General features: G+C 37.5%; 1 protein-coding gene across 4 annotated transcripts; it reads left to right on the top strand.

The window, feature by feature from the left end:
• Positions 1 to 286: 286 nt before the first annotated feature.
• ZNF281 (zinc finger protein 281) lies at positions 287 to 9,578 on the top strand. Of its 4 annotated transcripts, XM_058700358.1 has the most exons (4): positions 287 to 357; positions 2,709 to 2,750; positions 3,729 to 3,777; positions 4,720 to 9,578. In XM_058700358.1, the coding sequence occupies exons 2-4, from the start codon at positions 2,731 to 2,733 to the stop codon at positions 7,429 to 7,431; spliced, it is 2,781 nt and encodes a 926-aa protein (XP_058556341.1). In that variant the 5' UTR covers positions 287 to 357; positions 2,709 to 2,730; the 3' UTR covers positions 7,432 to 9,578. The 4 variants fall into 4 exon arrangements, with proteins under 4 accessions (XP_058556341.1, XP_058556340.1, XP_058556342.1 ...); XM_058700357.1 differs by lacking the exons at positions 287 to 357; positions 2,709 to 2,750; positions 3,729 to 3,777 and adding an exon at positions 4,346 to 4,497 and having other exon boundaries at positions 4,724 to 9,578; XM_058700359.1 differs by lacking the exons at positions 287 to 357; positions 2,709 to 2,750; positions 3,729 to 3,777 and adding an exon at positions 4,384 to 4,497.
• Positions 9,579 to 20,836: the final 11,258 nt, after the last annotated feature.

Below are 20,836 nucleotides of genomic sequence, written 5' to 3'. Positions count from 1 at the left end.
TTTAAAAGTGGCTCCTAGTTATGGTTTAAGATTTTTATGTTTAGCTACTTCTGTTTTGATTCTTCCCTTGGGAAAAAAGAGAAAATGAGATGTTTAACCAGTAGTGAAGGGCTTATGAAGTTCTGTAGAGTTAGATCTAAATTATCACAACTGTCAATAGTTGGTAAAAATCAGTGGGGAAAAAAGGCACCATGTATAAAACACACAATTTATTATTATTATTATTATTATTATTATTATTATTAATGTTTTACTTTTCAGCTGGTTGTGGTGACATCAGGTAGACAACCCAAGAGAAAAAAAAGCAGAGATTCCTTGGAGTGATTTCAAGTCTCAGGCTTTTTCAGGATCTTTGAAGTAATAATTTGGGGATTGCTTACCATGCTTTTAACTGTGCATCTGTTGAAGAGAAAGGAGAAAGAGAAAAAAAACTTCTGAGACTGAAGCTGCCTTTATTTAAAACAGTTTTTCAGTCTAAATCTTTTTTTCAAAAGGCAGACTTTTGTTGTGGATCATTTTATATTACTTTAAAGAGTTAAATATGTGAGAACTTAAAATGTATAACAAGTAACATGGAAATAGAGTAAATAAAAATATTAGAACATACTCCATATCCTTCTTACTTTACCAAGACATGGAGAATGAATGTGATTTTTGAAATTTTCTTTTCTTTTAGAGAAAATTGAATTTACAAAATAGATAAATTACAGAAGTGATTATACACATCATAGAAGGGCTCTTCTATAGATGTCTCAAAATATATAGATAACAGCCGAATTTCTTTGTGCATTTTTTAATGTTTATTTATTTTTGAGAGAGAGCATACGGAAGGGGCAGAGAGAGAGGGGGACAGAAGATCTGAAGCGAGCTCCTGGCTGATGGCAGAAAGCCCGATACGGGGCTCGAACCCACAAACCATGAGATCATGACCTGAGCTGAAGTCAGCTGCTTAACTGACTGAGCCACCCAGGCACCCCAACAGATGAATTTCTTAACGTATAGAAATCACAGTGCCTGTTGTTCCATACACAAGGCATTGTGGTGAAGAACTTAGGTACTGCACAAAGCAAAATACTCCTGTCTCATACATAGAAGTAATTTGAGTGACCTACTCTTAATTTTATATCTATAGAACACAATATGAAATAAAGAATTAGCAATTATGAAAGGAAGGAGCACTATTAATTATTGTATAGTTTTGTCATAAGTCAGAGAACTTTTTTCTTGAATTATCTAGAATATAGGCAAACAAGCAGCCTATAAAATGAGTATCATCTAAGACGCTTGAATTCACACTATGTAGATCTTGAGAAAGGCTACTTGGATGGATTTGAGTATTGATATTGAGCTATGGGACATGATGTATACACAGTGAAGAAACTCTCACTGTACTTGAATTTTTAAAAGTCAATGACCCAGTAGACATTTTTGGTTGTTCAAAACTCTTTATCAACCTTTCTTCCTAATACAAATACATGTAATGAAAGTTTGTTTCTGATATTAATAGAGAGTAGTATTGAAAACTTGTAAGATTAATTGTAATGAACATACCATACTAAAGTAAAATGATGAGGGGCACCTGGCTCAGTTAGTATTGCATGCAACTCCTGATCTCAAGGGTTGTGAGTTTGAGCCCCATGTTGGTGTAAAGATTACATAAGAAAATAATAAAGAAAGTAAAATTGTTCTTAAAAAATAAAATATGTTACAGAAGAAACTAATGAGCAAAACCTAGTTCTGTTTTATTCAATCTCCTTATTATAGGATTGTTTCCGTTATCTGTAAGATGTTAAGTATGCAGATATAAAACAAATATTAAAATATTCCTGTAATATTTTCCTTTTGAAATGTCACATTTCTTAACTATTTGAACCATTTCCAGACTTTAGTCCAGGCATCTATCTCATATTTGGTTTACTCATACCTAACAAGAATAGGATAATATAGATTTTTTCTTTCCCCTGCAAAGCCAAAATACATGGAAAATTTCTTGCTATTTTCTCTAATAAGTTTAAACTACATCAGTTTTATTTTCTTAAAAAATTTAATATTTTAGAGAGATTAATTTTATATTTTACAATTAAGTATTTTCTAAAACTAAGGACTAATAAACAGCAGATCTTTGAAACTTCTTTATAAAAAGTTTACAATAAAAATGTGTGTAGTTTTACAAGTGATAATGTGAAATTTTATCCTAACCTGAACTGGAGTTTTAAATATTGTTTAGAAACTATTTATTACCCTAAGTTTATCTTTTTAGTTGTTTTCATTAAAAAAATTTTTTTTACTCCTGTGAAGACTTTAACCAATATATTCCATTTTCCGTAGTCTAAAACAGGGTTTAGAAATATTGATGCTGACTGCTATTGATTACTTTGATGACATTTTCTGAGTTTAATTTTTTCATTACCTAGCTATCTTTCAGAGACTGGCATTTTGATTTTTATAATTAATATTCTATGTACCAGGAATGGTATTTTTATTTTCTATTTATGAAGAATTGCGTAGCACAACCACTGTAAGTGATGTGCTGGTATGTTACCTTATAAATGCTCAAGGTACAGCTTCTAATGTTGAAAAATAGAAAAATAAATTGACCTTGATGAAGTGTGTCTTCTTTTGTCTGTTCCCAGGAAAGTTTATTTCAGGTATTTCTACTGCTGAAATGATTAGCGTTAACAGCTTTTTCCCTCCATTTTATTTTACAGGGTCTCTTCATCTTCCTGATATATGGGGTATACAACACAGAGGTAAGTCTGCTTGGAGTATCTCAAGGCTGACAGAGTGAATGAGAGAAATGACAGGTTTCTTATCTTGATAACTGAGGAACAAAGTTGGCTTTTCATATGAGTGTCCTACTGCCCTTCATGCTTGGACTAGCTTATATGCATCCCAGCTTACCATTAAACACTGACGCCCTGAATAAAGGGACAGCCTCATTTCTCACAGGCATTGACTAATATTTTACTACTGCCTTAAGTTTTGGAATTTTCAGTCTTTCTTTTAACACTTAGCTATCCTTGACGGTATTCAAGTTTTGCAATTTAAGTGGCAGAATGCTTATAGGTAACTTCATGGAATTAGAATAATATTTCTTACCACCAAATGTTCATAAATATTACCTTTTAAGTTTCTGCACAGGTTCAGAGAGGCCCATAAAGAATAATGAATAATCTTATGGTTTCAATGGTGAAGTTTCTCAGAGAAGTCATTTACTATTTAGTTATGAGCAGTTATTTAGTTAGAAATATTGTGAGAAAATGGACTTGAAATTTCACGAAGAAAATATACTATGTAAACGAATTATTGTGATGGTTCTAGTTCTTTTATGAAAAAAATTGTGATTTATATAGGCTTTGTTAGGCAAGTAGCTGGTTTAGATTTTGGCACGTTTGATAGTGAGTGCTTTGTGTACATTAGCCACTGAGTAGAGACTTGTGTGGTATTTGTTAGTCTCTGATTTCAAGATTTTACTTTGTAATTTTCCCTCAAGAAAAAATTTGTAATTTTGCATGCGTTTCTCAGCAGTCTATACTGGGGGAGGGCAGAGTGAATCCTGGTACACGTCTTAGAAGGGCCTGGTAGTCAGTTTTTCCTAAATAAGTAACATAAGGGGCTAGGCAACATTGTAACATTGCAAACAGAGTCATTAGCCAGACTGAAAAGGTATGTGGGCATTTAAATAACATCTGATGATGATGAAGTATGAGTGTGGGCGTGTTTTACAGGGCTGCAGCACCCGGATTACACGCGGTTTCCTTCTTCAGTAGCCTTCAGGTAGGTTGGCAGTAAAACAACTTTTTTTTTTTTTTTTGCAACGGTTTCAAAGCAGGCTCCTCCTATAAATGCAAAGGTACACGCCCACTATTAAAATATTTCCAACCTAAGAGGGATAACGGAAGAAATCTGTTTTAATAAATGTTGGGCATTTGAAGTTTACTGCTTTTAGGCAGAACCAAAAGTGCCCTAAGTGACCCACTTCTGGGTTTGGATTGTGATTCAATACCTAGACTACAAATTGTAAGCTAGAAAAAGCCCCAACATTCAGTCCTCAGTTTCCCCCATCTTGCCAGCCTCTTTCTCTGCAGCCCCCGAGCCACGCCGCAGTAAGGTCCCGCGTAATTCCGCCCCTTGGGTTCCACCCCCTGAGCGTCCTCCCCCAGAAGCCCTCACCCACGTCCAACTCCGTCAGTGCAGCCCACCAATCACGCCCGTTCGCCTGGAAGCCTCTTTCTACAGGGGACCCAAATCCCCGCCCCTCGAGCCCTGGGCCTCCCCTCCGCCCAACCGCCCCAGTGATTGACAGGCAGACCGGGCGGAAGCTGCAGCGCAGGCGCCGTGGCTCCGCAGAGCTCCCCTCTGGCTGGGTTGAAGAGTTCCCAGCAGACACCGCGCCGCGGCTGCGCAGTACAGGGGAGGCTTTTAATTCCATTGTGGAGAGGACGGCGTTATTTTTATTAACTGGAGGCGACGGCGGCTGCGGCGGCGGCGGTACCCGTAAGTGTTGCCGGTGGGTCTGAGAGGGAGAGGGCGAGGCCCAGGGAAGAGTCCCAGGACCATGTGTGCCGGTGCCGGAGGCGACCGGGCTGGGAATTAGTGCTGGGCGCGTTGCGGTCTGGGCGGCGGCGCGGCGGGGTCCTGGGCGCTGCGGTGGTCCCGGCCCGGGGCCCGGTTCCACCCCCTTTCCTCCCTCTTCCCTCTTCCTCCTCCTCTCCTCAGCCAGGCCTCCTTCGGGGTATGAAAATCGGCAGTGGGTTCCTGAGTGGCGGCGGTGGTACCGGCAGTAGCGGTGGTAGCGGCTCCGGCGGCGGTGGTAGTAGCGGCGGCGGCAGCGGCGGCAGCGGCAGCAGCAGGAGGGCAGAGATGGAACCCACCTTTCCCCAGGGTATGGTTATGTTCAACCACCGGCTTCCCCCGGTCACCAGCTTCACCCGGCCGGCGGGGTCGGCCGCCCCTCCCCCGCAGTGCGTGTTATCCTCCTCTACCTCCGCAGCCCCGGCCGCTGAGCCCCCCCCTCCGCCAGCCCCGGACATGACTTTCAAGAAGGAGCCGGCGGCGTCAGCCGCGGCCTTCCCCTCGCAGAGGACCTCCTGGGGATTCTTGCAGTCTTTGGTTAGCATCAAACAGGAGAAACCCGCAGATCCTGAGGAGCAGCAGTCCCACCACCACCATCACCACCACCACTATGGGGGGCTGTTCGCTGGGGCTGAGGAGAGATCTCCTGGCCTAGGAGGCGGGGATGGGGGGAGCCACGGCGTCATCCAGGACCTCAGTATTCTCCACCAGCATGCCCAGCAGCAACCAGCCCAGCACCACCGTGACGTATTGCTCAGCAGCAGTAGCAGGACTGATGACCACCATGGCAGTGAGGAGCCAAAGCAGGACACTAATGTCAAAAAGGCAAAGAGGCCAAAGCCAGAATCTCAGGGAATCAAAGCCAAGAGGAAGCCAAGTGCATCTTCCAAACCTTCTTTGGTTGGAGATGGAGAAGGTGCCATCCTCTCCCCAAGTCAGAAACCTCATATCTGTGATCACTGTAGTGCTGCTTTCAGAAGCTCCTATCACCTGCGGAGACATGTCCTCATTCATACTGGAGAACGACCTTTCCAGTGCAGCCAGTGTAGTATGGGTTTCATTCAGAAATACCTACTACAGAGACATGAGAAAATTCATAGTAGAGAGAAGCCATTTGGATGTGATCAGTGCAGCATGAAGTTTATTCAGAAGTATCATATGGAGAGACACAAGAGGACGCATAGTGGAGAAAAGCCATATAAATGTGACACTTGCCAACAGTATTTTTCAAGGACTGATAGACTGTTGAAGCACAGGCGCACATGTGGTGAAGCCATAGCTAAAGGAGCCGCTGGTGCAGAACCTGGGTCATCAACCCATAGCAGTATGGGTAATCTAGCTGTGTTGTCTCAGGGAAATACAAGTTCTTCAAGGAGAAAAACGAAGTCAAAAAGTATAGCTGTTGAAAATAAGGAACATAAGACTGGTAAAACAAGTGAATCACAAATTTCAAATAATATAAACATGCAGAGTTACTCAGTAGAAATGCCTACTGTGTCTTCCAGTGGAGGCATAATTGGCACTGGTATTGATGAACTGCAGAAAAGGGTGCCAAAACTGATCTTTAAGAAAGGAAGCAGAAAGAATACAGAGAAAAGCTACCTTAATTTTGTGTCACCATTACCAGACATCATTGGACAGAAGTCCTTGTCTGGGAAACCAGGTGGCTCACTTGGCATAGTTTCGAATAATAGTGTGGAGACTATTAGTCTTCTCCAAAGTACCAGTGGTAAACAAGGTCAAATAAGTAGTAATTATGATGATGCCATGCAGTTTTCAAAGAAAAGAAGATATTTACCAACTGCCAGCAGCAACAGTGCCTTTTCTATAAATGTAGGACACATGGTCTCCCAACAGTCCGTCATTCAGTCTGCAGGTGTCAGTGTTTTGGACAATGAGACCCCATTGTCCCTTATTGACTCCTCAGCTCTAAATGCTGAAATTAAGTCTTGTCATGACAAGTCTGGAATTCCTGATGAGGTTTTACAAAGTATTTTGGATCAATACTCCAACAAATCAGAAAGCCAGAAAGAGGATCCTTTCAACATAACGGAACCACGAGTGGATTTACACACCTCAGGAGAACACTCAGAGTTGGTTCAAGAAGAAAATTTGAGCCCAGGCACCCAAACGTCTTCAAGTGATAAGGCAAGCATGTTGCAAGAATACTCCAAATACCTCCAACAGGCTTTTGAAAAATCCACTAATGCAGGTTTTACTCTTGGACACGGTTTCCAGTTTGTCAGTTTGTCTTCACCTCTCCACAACCACACTTTATTTCCAGAAAAACAAATATACACTACGTCTCCCTTGGAGTGTGGTTTCGGCCAATCTGTTACCTCAGTGTTGCCATCTTCATTGCCAAAGCCTCCTTTTGGGATGTTGTTTGGATCTCAACCAGGTCTTTATTTATCTGCTTTGGATGCTACACATCAGCAGTTGACACCTTCCCAGGAGCTGGATGATCTGATAGATTCTCAGAAGAATTTAGAGACTTCATCAGCCTTCCAGTCCTCATCTCAGAAATTGACTAGCCAGAAGGAACAACAGAAAAATTTAGAGTCCTCAACAAGCTTTCAGATTCCATCTCAGGAGTTAGCTAGCCAGATAGATCCTCAGAAAGACATAGAGCCTAGAACAACATACCAGATTGAGAACTTTGCACAAGCGTTTGGTTCTCAGTTTAAGTCGGGCAGCAGGGTGCCAATGACCTTCATCACTAACTCTAATGGAGAAGTGGACCATAGAGTAAGGACTTCGGTGTCAGATTTCTCAGGGTATACAAATATGATGTCTGATGTAAGTGAGCCATGTAGTACGAGAGTAAAGACACCCACCAGCCAAAGTTACAGGTAAGGTCCCCAAAGTGACCAGGCTGGAGGTCTAATGTAATTTTGTTTTATTTTGAGAACACTGCCATTGGAATGTTTCTACACGATCCTATTAAGAATAATGTAATGCCCTTTCAATGCAACTTTTCATATTTAGTTTATTTTGTTAGTGTGATTTTAGCTCTGTTTGTATTATGATTTTTAATCAAAATCAATAGATTAAAAATAGTTTGACATTCAAAGTGACAATGTTTAGCAATCAAATTTACATGTATAGATTGTCAGGGAATAGCCCAAAAGTTTTAAATGCAAAAAAACCACAAAAATACAAAAAAAAAAAAAACAAAAAAAGCAAAAAAAACCAAAAACAAAAACAAAAACAAAAAAAAAAACCTACAAAAAAGACAAAAAAAACCCACAAAAAAAAAAAAACAACTTTGTTGCTAGGATTAAGGTTATTCTAATTGCTTTACTCTCAGGAAAGTGTAATAACGCATGGGAATTCTGTACGTTATCACTGTAATGGAATATCCAATTTACAGATAGTATGATAATACATTTTATCATTTAAGTAAGGGATCGAAAACATTTCAAATTGCTCTATCTGGGCTGATACACATTTCATCATTTTAAGTAAGGGATCGAAAACATTTCAAATTGCTGTCTCCATCTAGGCTGATCCAAAATTCTGAGATGTTGGCTACCTATGTTTTGTTGCAGCTTTTAAATGTACTCTGAACTTCCAAACCATTCATTCCAGCCTGGTAGAACAAATATTCTTGGATCTTTGATCAAAGCCTGGAATGATAGCTTTAATAAAAGAAGAAGAAAAAATAGCACCCTCTCCTTATCCCAACTGTAACAGGGCTGTAGTTCCATTAGGAGTTATGATATCTGGCACAGTGTTGACACCCAAGTGGTTGGTTGGATCCAGTATTAGAACCCAAGTTGGAATTACATAATTTTTTGAAATTTGGGGTATGCATTATTTATTATACATGGCTTAAAGCATCGTTTTCTTGTCTGTGTTACTACGTGTCACCCACACTTCTGTTTTTTTGTTCTTTTCTTGACTTACCCTCTTTCTGAGCCTGCCTTGTTCCCTCTTCTCTCTGGACAGTTTCAATTTTAGAATGATTTACATTCCATTAGGTAACTCATTAGGCATTTTATATGCCTTGTGGCATTCAAATACTAAATAATAGGATAAACAACCCCCCATCTTTAAAAAAACAAACAAAAAAAAAAACAATAGAGATTTCCATGTATAATAAAGCCCCACATAGTCTGAGCTACAGATACTGTTAATAAGGTTGTAATTCCAACTGGTGACCTAGCTAATGTGAGGAGTAAGTGTCTGCATTTAGTAGTGACATCAGAACCTCTTTGCGAAATTGCAGCCTTTAATGTACATTTTAAAAGGGTGCATTAGTCAGTATTGTACAGGGGTCTTGTAAAGTCATCAAAACTTGCTATGAACGCTAATTGCCATTTGGAGCTACTGATAAGACAGTGGCTTTGCTCTAAACCACTTTTTAGCAATTGTATTTTTTTCCTGATTATATTTTTTAATGTACTTTGATGTTTATGCTGATGAGTTTTTTATGTACTTTTGGTGATGTTTCAGTCTTATGTACTCTTCTGACGTCAGAAAAGTACCACTGGTTGTTTGCAGTCTTATTGTGTAATCAGCCTACCACAGGCTTCCATGTATAATAAAGTAATTAATATTGTGCAAGTGTAAAACACTTCTGTTATGAAAGCAGTGTTTGGAAAATAAGAAATTATTAAAAATGGTTACAAAATATTAGTTAATTTCCTTTCCCCACTTTCCTCCCTTAAGTCTGCTTACCAGCTAAAGGGTCACCTATTTGTCATTGCAAGATTCTTAGAAAATGTGTTTAATCCTCTTAAATACATCAATACTAAAACGTCTGTATTTCTTATTTTGGTAAGTGCGGTAAGTTCTATTGGGTACAGAGTACAAGCTGTAATCAAAGGATGGAGAGGACCTTTACCACTGTATCTCTTAAGCTGTATGATTTTTCTCCAGTTGTTTTATACAGGTTTTGAATTTCTTTAACTTTTATTGTGTGTACTGAATACTGCATATGTATTATTCTGATTGTTTGCTCTAGTTTACTACCAATAAAAGACCTGTTAATCACAAAATTGAAGAAAGGAGATATCACTTAATATCCAGTAACATTTTTCAGTTTTTTTCATGAACTACATTTTCTAAAATATTCACATCAGTGGTATAACTTGCAGTTTAGAGACTTGTATTTCTATTGTGTTTTTTTTTTAACTTAAGTATTTCATGTTTCTAGGTTTATTTTATTTGAAAACTGGTTGAGCATTTTGTGTTTGAGGTGCACTATATGGAAGGGTAGAAAGTTAATATGTAAATTAGAACATGTTTTGTTGAAATTGGGTTACGTATCCTAAGTATTACATTAGAGAGACTATTGAGGCCTCACTTAAAATCAGATTCCAATATCTTTTGGTTCTCGATGCATCCTTTTTGCCTCAAAAAGGTTGTAATAACAGTAGGACACAAAAAGGGCCTTGAGCATTTTTAGTAGGAAAACTATTAGTCATAGTCTAACAATGTTTAAAAAAGTTGAAAGTATAGATATCAGAAGGAAAGAGGTAAGACATTTAAATATTGAAGATGCAGAAGAGATATTTGAAAGTAAGTACCTTTTAAAGATGGAGAAAAAATTGCGGGTGGCTATGTAAAATCATGAGAAAATTGTGCTTTGAAATTCAGTAGCTACAAATGTTGAATTAAGGAGTAAAAATATTAAAGGATAGAATAGGTCTTTGAAGCTTTGCTTTTTTTGGGTATATGATACTATTACAGGGAAATGATAAATTATATTAGACATAAACATGGGTTCATCTCTAGTGAAATAATCTGCTGGGCCCATATGATTGGGAAAAGTAAATTCTTTCTTTGCCAAGGTCATTTCCTAGCTTTGGTATTTTCTCGAACAAGACTGCTAAACAGAATCCCTGATTCTGCATTCAAATCCAGTTCTTAATTTTTCTGCACAGATGACTGACTTCTCCATTCTAGGTTAACCTTAACATTTTTTTTTTTTTTTTACCCACTTACCCCCCCCCCCCCCCGTTTTCTTCTGTTTGTGGAATGGCCATATTTGAATATGGTCATTTTAAAATTAAGGTTTTTACTTTCAAGATGTTAGGGTATGGAAGTAGAAAACTGTTGTGTTGCTGTACATTCAGGATGAATGTACCATAATTTACCATAATTTAGCAGTTGCTAGTCAGTAATTTGTGTGGTAATTCAATAATGAGAACAGAAATACGTGCAAAAAGATCTGTGCTTAATTTTTTTTCTTTATTAGTAGGCTCTACCGCCAGTGTGGAGTTCGAACTCACGACCCGTAGATCAAGAGTCACATGCTCTAACGACCGGGTCAGTCAGGTGGCCCTGTACTTAAAATTTTTAATATTTCTAAAAAATTGCAAACAGTGATACAAATATTTCTGCCTCACATTTAGTTTTCTGTATTACATTAATCAGGTGAGAAAGGCAAAACTTTTTGTTCATTCCTGGTATCTGGCATTTTGTAGTTTCTTGTAATTAGTAGCATTTAAGCCTGAACTGGGTGACCGTTTGAGCAATAGGACATACACAGTCCTTAGCTTCCAAATTCGTAGTTCTTGTTAAACTAAAGAACTTTCTTCAAATGAAAATTAACTTCTGAACTTCAAAGTTATGTTTTTAGAGTAAACTACATCTGAAGACTTACCATTTTTTGAGTTTTATGGTCTTCATGTTTTCTGTGATCCATAATGACAGGTTTTAATTTTTAAAATGTGATGCAAGATTCCTTTGTTGGTGCTATGATACTCATACCGTCTATGAGAGGATAACGAGTTCCTGGCAGATTTTGAGGGAAAATGTGTTAGTTCCACTTGTTATTTACGTCCTTAGTCATTGATTACTTAAAATGAACATTAACATAAAGACAGCATTAGGAATTCTATTGTCTTATCCTTGATCAAAAAACTTGAAAATAAATTCTCTGAAATTATAGTGAGTTTAAACCATACAGAGGGCATACAATTCTAAAGTTATTTCTCCTTTTTACCTGTTTCGCTTTTTAAAAAAGTATTAACTGCATGTGAGTGACCAACGTAAGTAGATTCTACTGTAAGATTTTCATGAACCTTTGCTCTAGGGAGAACTGTATATAACATTTTTAGTGTCTCAAACTCTGGGCAGCTGATGAGAGAATTGATATCTCCCCACCCCCATTCGTTACCAGAAATATATTTGCACATGAAAGTTTACAAGCCAATTTGTATACTCACAATAACCACCCCCTTCCTCAAAATGAACAAACTCCAACAAAAAATTCTTAACCTGTGGACCTTAACAAAGATTCCCTGCCTTGGGGCGCCTAGCAGGCTCAGTGGCAAGAATACGCAACTCTTTATCTCGGGGTCGTGAGTTCGAGCCCCACATTGGGTGTAGAGATTACTAAAAAAAAAATAAGCTTAAAAAAAAAAAATCTCTGCCTTAGAAGAATGCCTAAATATTGAAATTTTGTGTTATAAATAGTCATTACCTAAATTAAGCGTCAGATATTAGGCATACTTAAAAGTTTCTTTATCTGCAATTTAATTAGTTACTTAGCATTTATGGAACCACATCTAGGTTACATAAGGCCATAAAGTTTTATGATAAAGCTGGTCAGATAATTAGTGGAATATAATTCTCTGCACAGTTTCCCATCTGATAATAAGTACCATAGAGACGCTAAACGTGACAATTGTTCAGTATTTTCAATCAACAAAGAAATGTGTTAACAGTGTATAATAACTACAGTCAACCATTGTGCTGCTTCAGTTGCACAGGAGTAGCTTCCCTCATAAGCAAGTATATTGATAAAAATGAAAGCCCACAGCCCCACATCTTTTTGCCTAAAGAATAATACTGAGTTCTTAATAACATGAAAACTCTGCTTCATATAGCCTGAGTGTGACTAGCTAGGTTGAAATATACTGTGCAAGATAAGCCTTGAGAAGTATGTTGTTACATGTTGAGATAAGTATCTCTTGGGAAATGTAGATAAACAGCTGGAGAAAAATGTAATGATTTGGATCTTATACTCCAAAGGGAAAATTTTGTTTCCTGTGTTTGTAGGGAGTAAAAGAATAATGAGCAGAGGTTGTGTGTTAAGGGAGGTAAGGAATATGTTAGAATAGGAGAAGGAAAGGAATAGGTTTGAAGGAAAATAGGGAATATAAAATTTACTCCAATATTGATAAGGGTCCTGGGGAATTTAAGTAACTAGAAAGGTAAAGGAGATCTTTGAAAACCTGTTCGCGTTTTGTCATTCTCTCAGTTCAGACTTCTTTAGGTACTTTGGTTTGGTATGAACTTTAGTACTATTGTGGAACAATTAATAAATAACTCTTAACAGACAACTGTGGTGAACTTCTGTTTACATTCCCAATCTAGGAAAAAGATGGCTAATCTTTGTGTTTATATATTAAATCTTTTCTTTAGTAACTCATAAAGTCACACAGCTCCCATTGGTTGGTGAGAATTGCAAATAACTTTTCTTACCAAAACAATTGCAGTCAAAATTATTGTTATATGTGTTGAACTGAATATGCACAGAATTGAGGAATTAAGACAAAATCTCTGAATCAACATCCCCAACCACCAAGAAAGAGATGTACAAGTACAGTGTATAAAGGCATATTGTGTTCTGACAAAGAAAAAGTGTGAGTGTAACGTGTTGGAAACTCCCTAATTATTATTTTTTAGGTTTTGCTTTGAAAAGTGTTGTTTAATTTTAACTTGTGACTGACTCATTTGTTCATTCTACTTTATACAAGATCTTGTTTTTATAAGCATTATCTATTGGAAAATTAAAAGGAGCTAAAGTTTAATCTTGATTTTTGAGATAAATACAGCTTTTTAAACCTGGGAGTGACAGTTTTAGATTAATTTTTTAACAGTGGATTGCAAAATTGAATGACAAGATCAGCAATGTAACTATTTTATGTTTGGTTGCACATAAACTAGGCTCTTCCTACAAGGAAGCCAAGTATAAACATTTGAAAGAGAGTTCCTTCTTTTTGGAGGATAATGAGAACTGTAAATGGGTATCATTGTGGGTCTCCATGAATAGACAACCCATGACCTTGATCAGTTTAGTAGTGGTCCTGGAAATATCCTCTCTGAGGCTGCAGTTTTGTTACTTAGTGGCCCCAAATAACAAAAGTGTTCAGTAAGAGATTAGAAAGCAGGCTGAGATGAGATCTGGAGTTTTCCTCTTGCAAATGGATGAAGTACAGGAATGAAAGTTATTAGGAAAATATTTGCTTTTAATAGACCCAACATGTAAATTTTACTGTCCTAAGCACAATATTAGAAAACTGATTGAGGTTCATAGCATTGCATATGTGCGTTAAAACATTTTAAAAAATTAGTCCTGTATGATCCCATTTTGTTTAGCCTTTCAATGAACATCTTAAAATTGTGTTAATATTGTTAAGAATTATGTTGTTTCTAAGTTACTGTGGAATTTTATTCCTTTGAGTTTGGGAGACAATGCTGCGGAAGTTCCCAAGATTGTTTTTGTTTTTTTTTTTTAATGTTTATTTTTGAGAAGAGAGAGAGCATGAGCTGGTTAGGGACAGAGAGCGAGGGAGACACAGAACCCAAAGCAGGCTCCAGGCTCCAGTCAGCACAGAGCCCGACTCAGGGCTCGAACTCACAAACCCCCGAGATCATGACCTTAATTTAGTTAAGCCGAAGTTGGACACTTAACTGACTGAGCCACCCAGCTGCCTGAAGTGTTTTATTTTTTTAATGTGATTTTTTCCACTAAGATATCATATATGTTTCGATCACATTTGGAGTAGTCAGCTGTGTATCTTTTTTTATGAGTGTTAATGTTAGCAATTTAGCTAATCTCTTAAAAGTTTGGTGAAGAAAATTTATATGGGTAATCTGAAATCATTACACTCTTAACTTTTTTAATTGTTTCATTTTTAGTAAAGAAGAAATCATAACTAAACATAGTTCAGGATTTATTTGAATATGAAATACCTAAGAATGTTGAACATAGTGTCAAAAACATTCAAACTGTTGTGACAGATTTGTCTTTGAAAAGGAAGGATTATTGTGTAAAGGAAAAGTGTAAAGGGATGTAAGGAGATGAGTATTAGTGGATGTGTTTACCATAGTCGTATAGTAAAAGATCTTAAAGATTTGAATGAGATGCATTTGGGAGACTGGTAATAACAGTAAGCTGATATGGGTTACTGCTGATGAATCACAGGAATGTATTATGGAAGCACAATTAAAATGCGATTTGGGGAGATTTCTAGAGAAGGCTGGGGGAACGAACAGAAAATTACAGTTTTCATTTTGTTCACACTTTAATTTTATTAAACCTCTAAAGCAAATTGATATTTGACAAGGAGAGAAAAGGTATATTAGTGAATGATACAATGTTATTTTTGCTGATAATGCTAGTGTGTATGACCTATGAAAGGAGAAAAGGTAGTATTTAGGAAAAGGTGGGAGAAAAGGGGGCATCTTGCATAATCATGTATTTCTAACAAGAACATTTAAATTCCCTGCCTTGTAACTGTTGAGATTTTGAATTACTGTAATTTAGTATGGGTGAACATCTTAATTTATGAAAAATAATGTTCTCACAAACAACTAATTGGTTAATACAGGGTAAAAGAACACTTTTATTCTTATCTAAAAACTAGGTAGCTAAGAAAGAATTATAAGGGGGAACTTTTTTTTTTTTTTTTTTTTTTGCTTTTAAATCCCATCAGTTCATCTGTGTATGTAATTGAAATCTTACATAACATGCAAGTAAAAATTTATAAGATTGGATGTATAATTATGGAATCATTTCAAGGCTTCCCATGGCATTTAATGATACAAATTATTTGTCTGATTTTCAAACCCAAAATAAATAATATGCATTTTCTAATTTAATAAGAAATGATCACTCTGGGTTATATCAGTCACTCACCCAACTGGACCAATACTCCATCTGGAGCTAAAATACAAAAACATTTTGAACAGTCTGAAAGTACTGCTTGTTAAAAACATTCAGTACTGAATATCAGTTGGAATTTTGGCAGCTGAATATCAGAGCAGAAATTCAAAATATTTGTAGAATTGCTTTTCAGACTTCAGTTGGTGATTTTGTTTATAAGCCACATATAAATAATTATTTAGATGATCAAGTTTATTCTAACACCCCCCCCCCCATGTACTTGCTTTGTAATAAAATATTCAGAACACAAATTACTGGGGCTGAATATATAAAAAAAAAGAATTGTATTTTTAGATGGAATACTAGCAAGAGCAGATGGTAGGGACATTGCTCAGCAATAAATAAGATTAATGTGTTTAGAGCTATTAAGATTGTGAAGAGAAAGGAAAAAAGTTTAGCCTATCGATAGGAAGCAAACCACTGCCTGAACCTGACTTGACTGGATTTGAAAAAGCTCATTTCTCAGAAACATGGCTAGAGAATTGAACTTCACTGAACACATATAAGGTTTAAGGTAGATCCGGTTTCTCCCTGTGTGTTAAGAGCAGCCACTCCAAATCTTTCAGGAGGCTTTCAAATGTTGGAGAGCAGCAGTTGTTCTGGTGTATTATAAAATGTACGTCAAAGATCTCTTTTTGAAAAACACTGAATTTTTTTCACATGATAAGATTACAATGCATATCTAGAAGTGTCTGTTGAAAAGTAAAATGAAATAATTCATAAAGATATTTAGTATTTACATTGTGAACATGTGAAATAAATTATTCTTTAGAAATGGTCACGATAGTGTACTTAGAATAGAAGAAATAATAAATTTAATTTATACTTTGGAAATGGATATCTTCAAAATTCTCTTATTCCTTTCTGCCATTTGTTCTATGAAACCATCAGGTTAGTTGAAGCCTATTAACTTATTCATTTATAAATAAGTTTTAGTCATTTTTTCTCTTAAATACAGCATCACTGTATTTTACATTAGGAATAGATAAAAAGAAATGTATTGATAATTTTATAGTTGCACTTAGCTGATTTGATTTAAAATTTTAGCCATTTCTAATAAAAGTAAATCGAACATTTTACTGTTACCAGAGACTCTCATAAGTAAACATATATTTTTTTTTTTAACTTTTTTTTTTTTTTTTTTTGGGGGGACAGAGAGAGACAGAGCATGAACGGGGGAGGGGCAGGGAGAGAGGGAGACACAGAATCGGAAACAGGCTCCAGGCTCCGAGCCATCAGCCCAGAGCCCGACGCAGGGCTCGAACTCATGGACCGCGAGATCGTGACCTGGCTGAAGTCGGACGCTTAACCGACTGCGCCACCCAGGCGCCCCTAAACATATATTTTTTAAGTTAGAAACCTATGGTGCTCAGTGTTCTTCTTGATTTTGGTCCCAATTACATTGTTATCCAGATTGAAACTGGGACAACTGGTCTTGAACTTGGGAATGTATTCCCTTCTCCATTTAGCTACTTCTTAATCTCATAATTTTCAACTCCTCATAATCTACCCACTACAAAATTCAGAGTTTGTGTTGGATTAAGCATTAAATAATGTTGAAGGAGAATGTGGAAAAGAAAGCTTTTGCTAATCTATTAGTGAAATCAGACACATTAGTCACTAGTATTTTGTATTATATGGTAATCAGAAATTAAGCTAAGTGTTTTTTTAATATCAAACATTTCAGTATATTGCTTCCTGAGCAAGTCCAAATGTATATAGATGATCATTGCATCAAGAAAAAGATGCCATACAAATAAAAGAGATTATTTGGTACTGGGATTTGCAGATTTTTCATTCCATGAAGTATTCCTTGCATCTATCTCGTCAGTCTTAGAAGCTGAAAGGAAGGCAATATAGAGAAATATGGCATTACTTCTCGTTAGCAAATAATTCCTCTGCTTAGTCTTTGGCAGCCCTAATTCTCATCTAGTGAAAAGTTTTAGAATGTTTAAAACATTAGCCAATGCTCCAACACCACCTCCTTGGCTTTCCTTTCTCATCTCAAATCAAAGTCCATCTGATTTCCACAGGTCCTTAATTCCAATTTTCCTGCTTTAATTTTTGCATTTTTTTGGTTTACTGTTTATGATTGAGTTTTAATTGACATGTAACATTCTATTAGTTTTAGGTGTACAACATAATGATTTGATACATGTGTATATTGTGAAATGATTACTACCTTAAGTTTACTTAACATCCATCACCACACATAGTTACAATCTTTGGTTTAGTTTTTTTTGTTGTTATTGTTGTTTTTAAGATTTTATTTTTAAGTAATCTTTACACACAACATGGGGCTTGAACTTACAAACCCAAGATAAAGAGTCACATACTCTACCAGCAGCCAGCCAGGAACCCCATGATCTTTGGTTTAGTTTTTAAGAATCCACTGAGAAAACATCTAGGTGCCCACTGTGTGCCAGGCATTGTGAGATGAATAGAAGTGAAAAGAGAAGAAAATTAAGTGTCCTTAAATTCTACTGGAGGAGCTGGGTGAACAAATGTCCACTATGATGTGGAGTAGGGTGAGTGCTAGGAAGAAAAAATAAAGGGACCAGAAAGTGAGACTGAGGTGGGTGCTCTTTCATATAGGGAAGTCCTAGGAGGGGTACTATTGGAACAAAGACCCAAAGGAGGTAGGAAAGAATCTGGGGAAGAGATTTTAGGGTGCTGATAACCTATCATGAGGGAAAAAAAATCATTTGATGATAATTCTACTTGTATGCCATCAGTCCACATAGTACTTGTATGCTATAGGTTATGGGAGTATTCCTTTTCTAAAAATTTGTTTTTGGGAGCACCCCAAAAAAGTTGAGTGCCCAACTCTTGATTTCAGCTGGGGTCATCCTGGGGTTATGGGATGGAGCTGCACATGGGGCTCCATGCTGAGTGTGGTCCCTCCTAAAGATTCTACCTCAGGGCACTTGGTGGCTCATTTGGTTGAGCATCTGACTTTGGCTCAGGTCATGATCTCACTGTTCGTTGGTTCGAGCCCCATGGTGGGCTTTGCGCTGACAGTTCGGAGCCTGCTTCGGATTCTCTGTCTCCCTCTCTCTCTGCCCCTACCCCACTAGTGTGTGTGCATTCCTCCCTCCCTCCCCCCCCCCCCGCCTCTCTCTCTCTCTCTCAAAAATAAACATTAAAAAAATTCTATCTTTCCCTCTCCCCTGCGCATGCTCTATCTCTCTTAAATAAATAAGAATTTGTTTTTTTAAATTTCAGTGTAATTAACATGCAATGTTATGTTAGTTACAGTACAGTGATTCAACAATTCTGTACTCTGTACTCATCACAGTAAGTGTACTCTTAATCCCCGTTACCTATTTCACCCATCCCACCACCCTAGATGGGAGTATTTTTCTATCACTGGTGGAGAACAGAGACCCAGAAAGGGAAGTGACCGCTCCCTCAAGGGTGGTAAATCCCTTTCACGAATCTAAATCTTGTGGGTTTATTTTGTTTAGTTTTTAGCCCTACTCATCCTACTATGCCTTCTTTCTTCAGAGGTCTTTGTCCTTATGGAAGGATCTCTCCATATAAAAAGCTTTATAGTTAGGTCTAATTTAAAATCTTTGTTCTGGCATTGAATAAAAAAGTTACTTCATCTTCCTGAACCTGAATTTTTTCATCTACAAAGTAGTACATGTAGCAGCCACTGTATGGGGCTAGGGCTCATAACAGTGTTCAGAGGCATTAACAATTGCCATTGGATCAGTGACCGTTGAGGGAGTGCATGTGCACTTTAACAAGGGTCTTGTCGAGGCAGAGACACCAGAGAAATGAATAAATCAGTGATTCAGCCAGGGAGCAATTTTGCCCCCCCCCCCCCCCAGGGACAATGGGCAATATCTGGAGACATTTTTGGTTGGCACATCTTAGAGGCATGTTGTGTACTACTGGCCTTTAATGGGAAGAGACTAGAGATGTTGCTATACAACCTACAATGCCTAGGACAGCACCCCCCCCCCCATCCCCCAAAGCATTATGCAGCACAGAATGTCAATAGTGCTGAAGAAATTTCTAAATGATGTGCCACTATTGGGATAATTTGGGGACAGATGGTGAGAGCTTTTGGAATAAGATAACCTGAACAATCACTGTTTGAGAAATGAATACAGGGCTAAAGATGGAGCAATTTTTAGTGGGAAACCTTCCTAGAAAAGCTCCTTGGGCCTATCTGATTCAATTATTTAGTTTTTAAGCTTGTTTATAGGCCAATGACAATTTTATTTCTGATCATTGTTTTTGGCTGACAATATATTGGCAAACCGAAGGAACTTACTGCTTCTTAAAATCACTGATGGAATATTAGTATCTACAGGCTTTCCCCAAAGCTCTAATCTTGTGTATTCTGGATAATTTTGGGTTCACTGCAATGATAGATTTATGGTTATTATGTGGTAATAAGAGTTCGAGATTAGCCAAATTTCTTTAATGAGAATAAATCTATTTGCAATTAGCCAAAACTCCCTATTTATATTATCATGTTTATAGTTACCATTTAAAAAATAGTCAAGGAAGAGATATCTAATATCTCTTTAATTCCAAGACTCTTTAAAATCTCCTCTCATAAAGACAGGTCTTATTTTTTATGCATTTTCTGAATAATACCTTTATGTAGCATACAACTGTGGCAGAGGAATTGAATAGCAATTATTGCTTCAGATCGGTAGTGGCAATGGATACAAATGGAGGAAGGAGGAGTCCTGTTACGTTGCTAGGAAAAGTGGTTTGCGTGTGACTTGAGACTCTAGTCCATCAGTTGGAATGTCTGATTTTGGAGCTGAATAAACCAGCAGAATTCCGTTTGTTGTGTGTCCTGCCATATTGGGATAGAGTGGACCAGTATACAGAGTACACACCCTGAGGAACCCAGGGTTGCTCAGGAAAGTTGCACAGGCTGCTTGTGGCCCTTGGGCATATACGCATTTGTGGAACATCTTTATGGCCACAAATTTTACATACTTTGCCTCATTTAATTCTCCTGACAAGCCTGAAAGGCAAGATCATATTAATCTCATTTTACAGATGAACAAACTGGGTTAGGACACTTCCACCAGAGAAACACTGGAAATGGTGGCACAAGAATGTGCATGTAGGCTGAGCCTTACACCCCTGACATTTTGACGTGTGTTCACTATCCAGCCTGGCACCGGCTTTCATTATAATGGGACAGAACTCAAGTCTACAAGTCCAGATGCTTGAGTTCTTAGAACAAGGCCCAGCTCCAGAACTTTTAAGCTGTGTGATTCAGGGAAACTGCTAACCTTTCCAGATCACTTCTTCCTGTAAAGATAAAAATACTTGCCTGCCAGGTTCTCAGGACGGTGACCACCGCAGCAGAGAACAGGA

This window comes from Neofelis nebulosa, chromosome 15, assembly GCF_028018385.1.
Source record: "Neofelis nebulosa isolate mNeoNeb1 chromosome 15, mNeoNeb1.pri, whole genome shotgun sequence".
NCBI classification, from domain to species: Eukaryota; Metazoa; Chordata; class Mammalia; order Carnivora; family Felidae; genus Neofelis; species Neofelis nebulosa.
This window is presented reverse-complemented; position numbering and strand designations above follow the sequence as displayed.